We start from the raw sequence: 14,678 nt of genomic DNA, 5'->3' as shown, positions 1-14,678 counted from the left end.
GCCACTCCAGGAGATACTTTCCTCGCTGCATTGCGAGGGATAACATCTGTTGTGATGTAGATGAAAATATGTGGCCAGACAGACAGGAACGTCTGGATGTGCCAGAATGATTTACTGTACTGTTACATGTGCTGTTTATTGTTCACATTAGTGCACAGCTCTACCAAATGGGTGATTTTATGTTTACATGTATTCTACAGTGAACAAGTGACTGTAGCATATTTTTCTTTTGCACAATTCTGTAGGATTACAAACACTTCTACACAATGGAAATGTGAAACGTACGTATTCAGTGTCTCAGTTACTCCCAAGACTCCCATAACATCTACAGTGACTTCACTGCACATTTCAGATGGCTGTACAGGTAGGCCATAGTGCTGTCGTCAGCATTTTCAGGTGTCACCAATTGTTTTTGCAATGGGAAACACTGAAATTATAAACTGTCATAGTGGAAACATGACAATGCCATTTGACTATCTTGTTCATACAGATGGTGTCAAGACTTTTCATTTTGATGGCACTGGCAGTTTCATTGACATGGATACTTGCTTTTGCAGTATGGATAATCAATTCTGTGCATGTGACGTGCTTTTGCAGGCTATCCACTAGGTTTTGCAGTTTGCACTAATTGTTTTGGGAAATGCACTAACTGCTGTGCAAATGTTGATGGTGTTCTGAGAAACGCACCAGAGCGACTGAGAAAAACTGTAAAGATATATTTTTTTACATTTTCACGAGCGATGATCTATATAAAAAAGCAAAATCTGTACATGAAATAATACTGTCAATCACCAATAACAGTATTATATCATATTCATTATACTGAATATATGTAAATTACATAAATTAACCCATTTTACCTACAACCCATCTTGATCTTTGGTCAAGATCTTAAGAACTTAAGTCTGTATAAAGAGTGACTACCCCAGTTCATTCCTGCTCATGACAACCTGTTCTACACAACATGCTGCATGTAAAAGATGCACACAGCTTCTGAAAAGTGAAACCAGTGTAGCAGTGCCATAAACCTGTATTCTTTCTAATGCATATAAGGGGGGAAATCTCACCATCAGCCCCTTGGATCTATAACCTCAGTAAACACTTCCCTGATGAGTTTATGGTCTCAGTGTCTAGTTTCAAGTCTTGAACTACTGATCACAGCATGATTTTCATTTTCTAACTTTTAGCTCACATTATGGCCTAAAAGGAGTACAAAGCACAGTATGGTTTCAGGGCAGGCAAGCCACTACCACATGAGCATACAGGCTACAGTCAGATCCAACCCTCACTGACCAGGTTAGGTTTTAGACATCAAAATGAGAGCAGTCAAAAAATCATATACCATTTTGAAGCCATTCCCATCCAGATGAAAATATATTTGCATGAGAAAACAGATCTGGGAAGTTGTGGTTTTTGATATTGCTGGCAAACTAATATATGTATATGTATATGTATAATATATGTAACTTAATGTCCTATTATAATTACATTTAATTTTGGCTATCTTAAAACTTAAAAGAAAAATTTCTTACCTAGAAAAAACTGATCAAATGGCTCTTTAAAGTGTCATTTAGACACAATGCCAAGGAGGAAAACCACCAGCAATAATCTGAAAGACGCAACTGTTGCTGCCTATTGATTCTGGGAAGTGAAGGGTATTTCCAAACAATTAGAAGTCCATCGTTCTATGGTTAGAAACATTTTTCACAAGTGCAAAACATTCAAGATCAAACTGTGCAATGCTCAGACTCTACAGCCCACAGACTGCATGTTAAATGTTGCAAGGAAAAGGCCTTGGAACATTGTGGCACAGCTTATGATTATAAAGTTGCAGCTGAACAAAGCACAAGACTTTTGGGATAATGTCCTTTGAACAGATGAAACCAAAGTGGAGATGTGTGGTAACAATGCACAGCACCACGGTTGGTTAAAACCAAACAGAGAGCATATCATCATCAACACCTCACATCAGTTGTCAAACACGATGGTGGAGGGGTCACGGTTTGGGCTTCTTTTGCAGGCACAGGACCTCAGATCCTTGTTGCCATTGAATTCACCTTGAAATCCTCTGTATACCAAAGTACCAGAGTGATTGTAGGGTCATTGAACATTGCTGCTACATGACACAAGCCTTTGAATAAAACTCCACTGACAGTCAGTGATGTAATCAAGACAAGTCATGCAAACAATCTTAACTGAGATAATGAGATTAGAGAAGATTGTTTAAAAAAGTTAAGCTTTCAAAGCATTGTAATTAAATAAATCATCTAGAATACTGCAGGAACACATAAGAAGCGCCAAACAATGTTTCCAAAGTTGGGTTCACATATGTCCTCCTTGGCAGCTCTCTGCGACTGTGCCATGTTTCATTAGTGGCACAGTGAAGAATTTGGGAACCTTGTTCAGACTGTGGGTTGTCATAATTAGGTTGTAGCCTGTCACTTTGTTCAAAGGACAGGATCCCATTTGGCTTTGTCGCTTTGTGTAAAGCTCCAAATTAGCCCTCTCTCTTTGCTTGTCTTCCTGTTAGACCTTTAAATCTGGGAAAACAAAAACATTTTTTTGGTGTTTTCAAGATGAATTTTCAAGATGAATAGAGAATATAGACTGAATAGCACAAATTCTTTACACTGCTTGATTAAAGGCTTCCCAGGTTTACATAAATTTATGCAAGAATAGCATTTACATAAGCCTACCAACAAATAGAGGATAACATACTGTTGTCTGCATCATCATCTTTTTATTACACATAGCTATACCAGGGTTAAAAGATCTGCTGCCATGAACATGAAGTGAAAGCATTTAGTGTAAGGCAACAAGATGGAAACAATGTGACAGTTTAACACCTTCTACCCGTTTATCTCACAGTGGAGCTAAAGCTTTGAGGCAGAATGCATATGTACACATGACATGGCCTTCTTCCATTTCACAACATGCTAAATGATGAAACAGAGTGACGTTTCTATTCATCGGTTAGTCATAAAAAGAAATTAATTAACCTAGACAGTCACATGGTGATCTGTTTACTGCAGTCGGCTCCTGTAGTCCACTGAGTCTCCACTGACAGACTAGTGATGAGATTACAAGATTACAGTCGGTGTGGACATGTGTTCCCTGTTCTTAATTTGATTAAAACTCCCACTTAACAGCCTGTTCCTGCTCACCTACTGTATAAAGATGAATAAAGTGCTCTGTGGGATGATGCAGGAGCCTGGCTTGAGTTTCAGTTATTCATTATTGTCTTACAAACATCCTCTGTGTAAGGAAGGCTTGGCTAATCAAATATTATTTAGAAAAAGAAAATCCAAGAATCCTTCCCTCAGTTAAAGCGATGTGACTGTAACAGAGATCTGATGGTAGGTATGTAAGATTATTTTTGGTAGACTGAGACCACAATTATGTCCAAAAGCATTTCAATCATGCGTAGACCATAAACAGACAAAGACATAAGTACTTTCTATATATTATAAAAACTCTCTATGCAGACTTTTGCTTGAAATAGTTTCCATCTTATCTCAATAATAACATGCCAGCATTTTAACAGTTTTTACCTGATAAAAGTTTGATCATTTGCCTTTTAAATTCAGCTTCAGAATGCTAACACTTGCTTAAAAGCACTACACACAGACTAAGTTTCCAGGGTCCAGTGTTCACAATCTGTTGGATTAGGTTTAAGTGTTTATATAATCTTATTTAAACCTTGTTTAGTTAACAAAAAAAACGATAAAATATTTTAATTGCATCTGAGCCAAATCCATTTGCAAGGTAATCAGTGTAGGTGTTAAGAAATTGTTGAACTAGCATAGGAGCACAAGAATTGGTCAATTTTAATTCTTGGGAGATCCTGCCCTGTCACCCACCCAAAGATGGTAACAACTGCTTAAAGTGTTCCTTGTGTTATTTTTAGCTTACATGCCTTATTCAACGCTCCTACAGCTACTCAATAAGAGATTTACTACATTACCCAGAAGACATTAGCCCTGAGGGTATTGACCGAGCTTGACTCAACTTATAGCACAGTTATATAATGTAGTGGACTAAGTACCAGCAAGAAAATGCAATTTTCTAATGGTGCAAAACACTGTGAAAGGCCAGTACAACATTGATTAATAAAATCTTGATGTTAATTAAAAGTGAAATACTGCTCTCTTTGCTTTTTGTCCCCTCCCTGATGATAGCTGAATCACCACTCAGCTTAAGTTTGTTTCATGTATTCTGTGCAATGAGGTAAAAGTTTATTTAAGAGTGTACAGAACAGCACTGGTTCCTGCATGCTATACAATATGATAGGCTCTTGCTGAGCAGTCATAACTGAGCCCTACCCTATAGAGAGGATCAGTAGCTTATATGGATTAGAGGTCTTTTTACAAAACGAGTGGCAAAGTCTTTCAGCACTGATGGGGCAGAGTTTTAAAGTTGCAGAATGGTTCACCAGGTTATCACACACATGCCCATGCAGATATCAATCCTCCTTGTCCTCCTCAACACCAACACCCACAAAGCATACACACAGTAGCCATGCACATAAACAAACATGCAAAGTGCCATCACATGACTGGGCAGGGCCTGTAGGTGTGGCTCCTCTACAAGGATTACAGAGGGAGAGAATTCCCCTGCCCCTCTCCTTCTCTACTTCTCTCCTCCCATCATTAACAATACAGAGGAGAAACCTGAAAGAGAATGGGAACAATCTGTGGACACAGGTGAGTGTAATAGGGTTATGAGTGCATATACAATGAATCATTTCTGTGTCTTTGAATGTGACTGCGGGGGAGATGCAGCCTTTTAAAAGCACTAATCCTTCTTACTCAAGAAACAGAGTAGCCTAAGCTTATTTCGTACTCAGCATTACTGCCTGAACGACATGGCTGAAGACAGACAGGCTGAGAGGATCATGTACTGTGTATATATTCACACAAATTTGTTGTGCATGTAGGATAAGTTTCTACCGAGTTTTTAACTGTTGGTTATTCAGTAAAGGCTAATAGTGGAATAAATTGTTCCTTTAGATAGTTTAAATTGAATGAGATAATTAGGTTAACTGCTTAAAATGCAAATAAAAATAGCTTTCTAATTGTTACTGATAATTCAGGTGTCATGTGTGTTCAAAGGTATCCCTTTGTTCGGGTATAGTAAAGGACTACAGGTTTAGTTTGGCTGTTCTGTGTACCGGCGTCTCTGTGCGCGCGCTTCAGCGGCCTGTGGCACGCGCGTGTTGATGAGCAGAGACATGCAGCTGTTTTGTAGCACGCTCCGCTGAGCAGCTCCTTTTCAAACACACACCGGGGCGTTGGCTTTTAATCGAGCTATTTGAGAGACTGCGTCTAAGCAGTGGCAGAGAACAATACAAGGTCAAAAGTGAGGACAGAGCTTAATGGAATCCCATGAAGGAGGTGAGGTGTCCTCACATGTACCCAGATAGGCAACCGTCAGTTCACGGCGGAGGTTGAGACGTGGGATCTCAGTGCATCACGGCAGTAATCGCAGTTTAGGTTTCAGGCTCTCTCCTTTTTATTTATCTTAATTTATTTTTCGTCATATTTCACTTAAGGGGTTCGTCGTTTTCAGACCTAGAAGAGCTGGTGAATAACTTAAAGTTTAAGAAGCTGTCCCTGTAAATTTTAGCACTATAGCATAAAGATGACTCTGATTACGGCTTAGTTTCTACAGTAAAAACAATTTCTATCATTTTTTTATACTAAGCAAAAATGCCCAATATATGTTTATATTATTTTTGATATATATAATTAGTTTTCACAAAATGTGGGAATAACTTGGCGATCAAGTGTTTAGAATAAATGGGCCAAAAGATTCTTAGAGCGCTTTGTCATTGCTTTTATGTTTCCTGTTTGTTTACCTTGTTATTCTAAGAATGGCGGGAAAGAACCCCCAAACACACAAACGTTTTTGGTTTTTTTTCAGTTCTTCACCTTTGAATGAGCAAATTCAGTCTTACAAGTTCATGTGACTGGATGTATAAATACTACAAAGTAAATGTGACAATAGAGTAATTCCATATGAGGTCAGTTGAATCTGAGAAAGTGTCCCACCTGACCTCCTCAGAAACAGCTGGGGTTTCAACTTTAGTATACATAATGAAGCCATGTAAATGTGATACTACGAAAAATGTCCAATCTACAGGCCCTTTAAGTCCATATTAGTGGGTTAAAATTTGGACGTACAAACCTTATAATTTCTTAAATACAGGAAATAACCACATGACAGTCTAAATACTATACAACCAGGAAATTAACACTGTCAGAATAGAGACAGTGTTAATTTTTCATGGACTGACTCATAAACATAGGTCACCATACAAGATAAACTTATTTTCCAGTATGTCGCTGGCAGTCATTAAAGTGAATAACAAACAGTAAAGACCATTGTCACAGTTTATGATATTTTATTGATAAGTCATACATTCATAAAATGCAAGAATAATTTAAAGATGATAATTAGCTGTAACCCAGTCGTGAAGTATGGTGGCCACTTGGTTCCTGTTAGTTTGTGGGAGGTCATGTTTTAATCATATTTAGGAATGTAAATGGCTTACAGGTCGTTTGTCTGACACTGGGAACAACTCCAAATCTTGTGCGTTCCCGTGACTTCCTGTGAGGTCCACAAAGATGAGCGAGGAGGTGGGTCCACTGGAAAGAGACCATTTGCTGTGCGTGGTTCTGCCAGGTGGGCTGGAGAAGAGTGTCACAGTGCATGAAAGGTGGGTCATATCACAGTTTAAAAATAAATAAATAAATAACCGCTGCAACAGCAATGACTTTCACAAAGTGCAAAACATGTTAAGACCATCCTTAAATTTTTATCTTCACAGTAAACCACTGATGGACTTTATAGTAACTTTCTGTGCAAGTAACCACCTGAATCCTTCGGACTATACTGTTGATATTCTATCGCCCAACAAGAGCAACATAAGTTTCAAACCAAACTCTACTGTTGGCTCGCTAGAAGCTGAGAAGATTGTGCTGAAGCCCAAAGGGATGGAGGAAAAGCCCAAGGGGCCATACGTGCCTGAGGTAAAAAGGAGGGGAAAAAGTCATAAAGTAAAATATTGCTTCATCGCGCTTCATCACAATGAGCATATGTTAAAGGTTGTTTCTCATTGCAGGCGACAATACGTCTGTTGATCAACTACAATAAATCCCATAAGACTGTGTTGCGAGTCAATCCCAAACTGCCGCTGCAGATGCTGCTGCCGTCTGTGTGTGACAAGTGTGAGTTTAAAGTAGAAACAACCATTTTACTGAAAGACTCTCAGTCCAAAGAGCCGCTGGACCTGACTAAGAGCTTAAATGACCACGGACTCAAGGAAGTGTTTGCCAAAGACACGGGGGGCAAAGACCTCACTGACCATCGTCAGCCCAAGACAGCAGAAATGGGTATGAAGGATGTGAAAGCTGATAGTCAGCGGTCCTGTGATCTTATGTCCCTCTAAATATTTGAAAGACCTGTGATGTTCTTTACCACGATTTAATTCAGATAATGTCACACTGGCTTGTGTATGTTATTTTGTTAGGAACACCTCATTTCTGTTGTCCCCCTGTTGGGTAATAATTTTAAAGCTGTACAGCATAAACACAGCAGGTACACATCAGAAAATTTTGTTTATGTTAACATAAAAAAAGGCTGAAAGTGGGGGGAAATTAGATGTCAATTACTCTGAGTATGGTATCACTGTTTGCTCTGCCTTAAGTAGTTCTAACACTGCTGCTTTCTGTGGATTTTTTTTTCCCATGAGTATACAGGAAATGTTTAGAAGCAAAAAACTTGAAGCAGACGGAAACTGTTTGATGACAGAAGTCAGATTCAGCCTTGCAGTTAGCAGTCTAAACAGGACGAGTTCATGCCAGGTTTCACTCCTGTGAAGCACAAAACTCTGAGTCTGCAGTAAGCAAAGGCTAAACAAAATGGAACAATTAAAAACCTGTTGAGGCTGCAGATGGTGGCTCATAACTGGGTGTCAGCAGCACAAATCCCTGGAGCCAAGCCGCTTGTGTCAACAGTCCAAGGTTGCTGTTTGGGAAATGCAACATGGCACAAAGCAAGAGCCATCAAACTGGTTTTATGAACATGATCACTTGATATGAATTCAGTAGTTAAGCTTCATTACCACGTGCACCTGACTGTCTCAGAGATATGACGTGCAGTCATCAGCAACAAGCAAGTTTGTCTAACATCATGTGGCATCCACGATGGCAAGAGCCGAGCCTGTTTGGAACCAAAAGAGTTGGCCTGACCCTGCAGTAATGTGGTGTTCCTAATAAAGTATTTAGTGAGTAATTCAAAGTACCATCAATTTGCACTGTAAACATTGGAAGAAGAAGAAGCCAAATGTTAAAATGTTGTATATGTTATGGGATACATAGATAAGTTGTTTATTTCTTAAAAAACATCTTCCCAGGAGGCCATGTCTCACAAAACCTTGCTGTCTTACTAATCGTAGTTACATATCTTCTATTCCTGCAATACACCTGCTCGTGTGTAAATATTAACCTAATTCATCTGTTTTGGCAACTGTGTTTTCTGTCTGTAACAACTATCACACCAGCAGAAGTCATCTCACCTCCTCCACTGCAAGGTAACCAACTCAAACAATTTCATATAGTGGCTCAAATTTCAGGGTTTATACTGCATATCACTTACCAATCAGATCCTTTTCATTCCCTAGACCTGCCAAAAAAGGAGAAGAAATGGAAGGAGAACAAAGGATTCTTCAGCTTATTTAGAAGAAGGAAGAAGAAACATGAAATGGTATATTGTCAGCCTGTGAGGAAAATGATGTTTACGTTATTCTTTATTGATCAAATTTTAAGGATGACCCGCATTTACATTTCACTTTTAGCAGGGCGCAGTAAGTGCTCCTGCTTCTCCAGGACCCAGGAAACAAGCGGTAGTCCGTATGAATTCGGAGAGCATTTCATCTTCCAACACCTTGCCTATAGAAAAGCCCAAGAAGAGGCGAGCCCCCCTGCCACCAATTGCTGTTTCTCAGAGTGTCAACAACTTCAGCATCTGCAATTTAGGAGGAGCACAGGTTAGTTGGTGCCAGGGACGAAAATGGAACACGACCAGAACATCCTGAAAAATCTTTTTGTAAAAATGAGAAAACGGGTCAAACTTTGAAAGAATAACGGAACCACTATATAAATGGAAATACTTGGGACATATGCCAATGATACCATTGTGTCTCCGTAGAGCTCTGAAGGATCTACCTTAAGAAGTACCAAGAGGAGGGCCCCACCACCTCCCTGTGCAAACACACTCCAGGAGCTGCCGGCAGATACTAAAGGTAAATGATGGAGCCAGGAAAAAAAATAGATTCCAGGCATTAATTGAGGTAACGGAGCCAGTGTTTCACTTTAAACTGACAAATTATTGTCAGTCTCATTGCTTTATCTCTTATAGACAAGCTGTTTATGTTGCCACCTAGTGGTGACTGTCTGCAATAGTAGAACAAGTGAACTATGCTTGTGAAGTAATCCCTGTAAAATTGCCCTTTTACAGTATTTCAGTAAAAGGTCATTTTTACTGAAATGCTGTCAAAGTGGAAGTCAGATGTGTTTAAACTGAGATGAATCCTTAAAACCTCAGATGGGTTCAAGAAAGAAGTTAAATTAAGATGAAAGTATCAAAGAAAATGCCTTCAAATGGGAGATTTAGCAGTTAAATCTGACAAAAAACATAGCATTTATTGGTCCATACAGTTGAACCCTTTGTGAAATGACCCAGAGCCTTGTTCATAAGACATATTGGCTCTAGTCTGTCCCCAGCTTCAAGCTTTCATTCCCCTGTATTACTGTCTGAAATGTGTCCCCTGCCTGGGTCCAGGTTCTCTGTGGACATGCTTTCTTTTCACCGATCTGCTACAGATTTGGCTCTTGATTTCATTCTTGGTTAACAACTGCTAATGATAACTAAGTGAGAATAAGTAGATTGAGCACTTTTTTTTTTTTTTTTTAAAGCGTTCTTTTGGTGATCTAATTAACAGTTTAATTGGGGTCAGCAGCCTCATTGTCTTGGTTCACTCCTTTGTTTTCTTTAAACCACAACACATGCCACACTGCTGAGCTAGTGTCAATGTGATGCTGAAAAAACAACTCCCAGCCAAAGGTAGATGGACATTAAACACACTCCTGATCTCCTACACTTGCGTAAACATGATCCCCTACAATCTGATCTTCAACATAACAGGATTTTTGCATCCATGGCAGAGCATTTAACTGAGTCTCTTCAGTATGAGGTAGTTCTAAACATCTTGGAGGTTAGTTAGGAAGCTATTAGACTTAATCTTTTTCTCCTCCCTACTTACAGACTCTGTGCTATCCCAAGGAGGTAATTGAGGGCTGCTGCTGCTGCTGCTGGTGCTGCTGCCCTGTCACTTTTTGCTCTCCTCCTTCCATCTCCTCCATCACCCTATTGCTCCTCACCATCTTCTTCCTGCGTTGGCCTCTTCTTCCTCCTTCCCGTCTTAGTGGCTTTTGTGGATCCATTTTGGTGGCTTTTATGGACACACAGTGCCCTCTATAATGTTTGAGACAAAGACACAAATGTTGGTTTTATAAAAAGAATTAGACATTCTTATACACGGGCCCCATTTTCAGAGGTTAATGTTAGCTGGAGAATCTAACATAAATTGAGATATAAAGATCTTCACTACAGCCACCTTCAGTTGCTGCTGCATTCAGTTTGATATTTAATCATGGAAAAGCATGCTGTTTTGGGTTCAGATCAGGTGACTGACTTGGCTGTTGATAAATATGATGCCTTTACTTTTAGAAACTCTTGGGTTGCTTTTGCAACCTACTTTGGGTTATTGTTGTTATGCACTTTAGTTTTCCTTTGAACTGGTCAGTGCATTCATTCTGTTTAACACCAGACTATTGATTTAGCCACTTGTAGAGTTTCTGCTTTTTCTCTGATAGGTTTATTTGGATTGTTTTAGGCTAATGACAGTCTTCCTCACTTGTAACTTCCTCACGTCTCATATTTAAAATGAGATTAAAATTACAATGAAAATCTATAAGTTACACATTCAAAACTTAAGCTTCAGCTTCAGATGTTATGTTTGCCTCATTTGTCATATCTGCACCTTACAATCCACTGTGATGGTGGACAGCACAAAGGAAAAACAACATACTGTGTTTTTTGTCCCAAAGATTATGGCGGGCACTGTATTCACACCTTCTACATTTGCAAGCTCTACATTTGTGCTGTTCAGGTGTCTGCTTATACTACTGATCTATATTTTTCTGATAATTCTGTACCTTTCTTTTTCTTATTTGTGTTTGATTTCCTATTAATGGGTTAGACTAGAATTAATTATTGTGCCTTTTAAATGACAAAGAAGCCACCAAGAAGAGCATTTGGTTAAAATGAATTATTAATGCTGTTGATTCCAAAGTGACTTTTTAAAATCTTGCATGTTTACTTCTTTCTTTGCTAAATAATATAGTTATGTGTTTTAAAGTATAATGTTAGAGTCCTTGAAGCTGATTCTTCTGCTTACTCATTTAGACAATACATCATAAGATAAATGTAACAGTTTTATGTGCACACTTTTCTAGATTATTAATCATTTTTAATAATGAAATAAAACAATCATATCAATATTTTAATTTATATTTTTGTATACTGTGTAAGCCTACATCTTAATGACTTACTGTTGCCTCATAAATTGAAATCTGCATACTTTTTGCACACTTTTATAGTATTTTAGATTAATTTTAAATTAATAATGTAGCATTTTCCCCCATCAATCTACATTGAAAAAGCCTAAATGTAAAACTGAAGAACTCAAGAAGTTAAGTCTTTACTCTATGAGATTATTTAGATCTTTAATTCAGTCTCCTCTTAGGTAAGTTTCTACAAGGCTTTGACGAGGTTATTCAAATCAAGGATGGGAAGCATCCTTGAAGCTTCATCTTTAGGTTCTTCTAAGGATGTTCAGACAAAGCTTGAAGTTTATCAAAGGCCTTCTTGTTTGGTTTGCTCAGTCCTTGCTTTATCTGCTTCCAGATAAAGACCATTATTCTCCTGAATTGATACCAACTGTTGAGTCCCACAATATTAACTATTTATGGGTCACTGACCATTAATATCTTATTAGTCAGTTTCTTCATTTAAAGTTATTCCTATAGCACAGTGTGTGCGAAAAAGTAAGAGTTTTGAATAATTTTGAAGTATCTGTGCAGAGATTTTTGGGTCCAAGACTTTTTAAAATTGAATAATTAAGATGAAAACTGTTGCTAAGTCTTTCCTGTTTCTGTAGAAACTGTCAACTCCTTGAATACTCTGGAGGAACTAAAAGAAAGTGATGAGTCAGAGCGTGTAAACAGATCATCATCTTCACTGGCACACCCTTTACAGCCAAAGTCAGGCTCATCCTCCTTACAGCAATCACTGGCTCATCTCCACGAAGTGACTGATCCCTATCTGCCTATGTTACGAGGCAAAGACTTCTCCAGCGCCCGCTGCAACCTTGCCAAAGTCCTGATGTCTTCTGTTTCTAGAGAAAAACTGGTCAGACGTTTGAAGAACTCTGCCACTTTCCCCAAATTTCAAAATGGCCCCTCCTTTATGTCCATGACCCCAAGGTGTCCGAATAGTGAAGTTTTCTGCACAGGTGTTGAATCCGCTTTCAAATCTAACCTTCCAACTGAGAGTGAATGGGAGGATCCAGCTGAAAAGAGGGGGATGACCACTTTTAAAGTTATCCCTCTGAAGAAAACACGAGACGTTACCCGAGATCTTCCAGACCAGTGCTGTATATCATCGGAAGATAACCCAGAGAGCAAAACTTCTCATGAGGTTGGGAATAATCAAGCAGATACTGATGAGAAACGATATTCACCAGACACAGCGGTGGGGAGTGAAGACCCTGCACCCAGTCCGGATACCTCCTCTCAGCAGATTCAGCTTCCTGACAACCTGGCTTCTCGTCCACTTTTGCATGATTTAACTGATCAGAACTTACCCAGCCCACCTCTGTCGGAGGCTAGGGACAAGGAGAGAGAAGAGGTGGGCTATGAGGTCTCATCAGAGGTGATTTCAGGGTGCAGTTATGGAGAGGTTAATACTGAAGATCACATCCACTCAGAACCTCAGAAGGAATTTGTCGAGAATTCCAGCGCAGACACGGACCAATCCAGTGCGTGCGTCGATGAGACGAAAGTTGAGGACGAAGTGGTGCAAGAAGAAGAGGAGAAGGAGGAGGGCAGTTTCCCTCCACCTCCTCCACCTGTCTTTTTCAATGAAGACATAGAGATAATGGAGAATGAAAGAGAGGATACCACATCCTCCTCTTTGCAGTCCTCCCAAATATCAAGCCCTACAGTTGCCCTGAATGGGCAAATTAATGTATTCAGGGTGGCCCTTCAAGACGAGCCTACTTCACCTAGGCCTGAACAGAACAGTCTGGACAAGAAGAGTGCAGCCCCTTCCAGATTTGCTCAGGCAGTAGCAATAGCTGTGCAGAGATCTCAATGCAGTAAAGGTCCTCAACTTTCCACTGATCCACATGGTTTGCTTCCATCACCACCTCGGTCCACATATCAGTATGGTGAGTTCTGTACTCGACTGATAGTTAAGTCTTTTTACTGTGATGACTTACTTTAGAACACACTAATAATTATATTCACATGTCTGTTTGACTGTCTTCCACTGCATCTCTGCTTGCTCGAGGCCCTGTGACTTAGAAACATTTCTCTTGTTCTTCTACAGGTGCCTGACCTGCTTCCTCTCAGATGTTTGAATGAAAGTCCTGGTTCACAGTTGGGTCCGACTGTGAACACCAGGCTGAATAGGTGTGCTGAATAATTTTTAAGAACATCATCAGTTTTTATTCTTTTCTGTTTAAGGTTTGTGCTCACTGTCACATGTCTGATTCTCATGTTACGAAAATGATTCATATACATGTTGAGCATAAACATTTTCTGTTATGAAGAAGGCCAAATTCACAGGACATGAGTTATTGAAGTGAAAATGTCCTGTTTGGTCTTTTTTTTTTTTCCATTTTCATTCAGCTTGTGCCAACACGAACACAACTCTATGTGAGAGCTTCTTTGTTTGTCTGTAATTGCAATTATAGGCTTATTTTCTGTATGTTTGAAATGTATTTTCTCCTTCAGGATGCCCGTTTGTATGCTTCCAGATATTAATAATACTGTAAAACTCTGCGAGCTGTCTCATATTCTGGTCTGGATTTTAGTCACCAGGTGGCAGAAGAGTTTAGCTTTTAAAATGCATGAGCCTGACACCATCACTTTTTGAGATCTTTTTTTTTTTTTTTCATAAAATCGCTTTGGACTGAGCACAAGTACCACATTTTCTATGCTTCCAAAGACAAAATAGACAAAAAGCATTTTATATATTTAACTGAAATTATGTGGAACATTATTCTAATACTCAGTTGGGTTTTGGTTTTTTTTTTTGTTTTTTTTTTTAGTGTCAGAGTTATTTTCCCGTAGGCTATTGCTGTTCAAAAATCCATACCCATTCAGGGACATGCCGTGAGTAAGAAATACATGTAATATTTATTAGAGATGAGATAATTTCTTGCATTTCCAGAAAAAGAAAGAAAAAAAGAAAAAAGAATATCTTTAGTGGAAGCATGGGTTTTATGCCAAGCATTTCAGCACCTTCCTGAATAAACTCAGTCCACTTTG

General features: G+C 39.1%; 1 protein-coding gene across 5 annotated transcripts; it reads left to right on the top strand.

The window, feature by feature from the left end:
* The first annotated feature begins 4,582 nt into the window (after positions 1-4,582).
* Positions 4,583-14,190, top strand: cobll1a (cordon-bleu WH2 repeat protein-like 1a). Of its 5 annotated transcripts, none has more exons than XM_025903306.1 (11): positions 4,583-4,703; positions 6,556-6,718; positions 6,830-7,031; positions 7,124-7,394; positions 8,567-8,593; positions 8,684-8,766; positions 8,861-9,049; positions 9,211-9,304; positions 10,327-10,347; positions 12,284-13,573; positions 13,735-14,190. In XM_025903306.1, exons 2-11 carry the CDS (start codon positions 6,627-6,629, stop codon positions 13,740-13,742), a joined length of 2,277 nt encoding a protein of 758 aa, XP_025759091.1. In that variant the 5' UTR covers positions 4,583-4,703; positions 6,556-6,626; the 3' UTR covers positions 13,743-14,190. The 5 variants fall into 5 exon arrangements, with proteins under 5 accessions (XP_025759091.1, XP_019207814.1, XP_019207815.1 ...); XM_019352269.2 differs by having other exon boundaries at positions 8,858-9,049; XM_019352270.2 differs by having other exon boundaries at positions 8,564-8,593.
* Positions 14,191-14,678: the final 488 nt, after the last annotated feature.

The sequence above is a fragment of the Oreochromis niloticus genome, linkage group LG23 (assembly GCF_001858045.2).
Source record: "Oreochromis niloticus isolate F11D_XX linkage group LG23, O_niloticus_UMD_NMBU, whole genome shotgun sequence".
NCBI classification, from domain to species: Eukaryota; Metazoa; Chordata; class Actinopteri; order Cichliformes; family Cichlidae; genus Oreochromis; species Oreochromis niloticus.
Note: the sequence above shows the minus strand (reverse complement) of the source record. Positions and strands in the feature narration are given on the sequence as shown.

Coding starts and splice junctions, on each gene's coding strand:
- cobll1a (XM_019352268.2), top strand. CDS start 6,627: ATGAGCGAGGAGGTGGGTCCACTGGAAAGAGACCATTTGCTGTGCGTG. Junction 8,767..8,857: donor GGAAGAAGAAACATGAAATG/GTATATTGTCAG, acceptor TTTCACTTTTAG/CAGGGCGCAGTAAGTGCTCC. Junction 9,305..10,326: donor GCTGCCGGCAGATACTAAAG/GTAAATGATGGA, acceptor CCCTACTTACAG/ACTCTGTGCTATCCCAAGGA.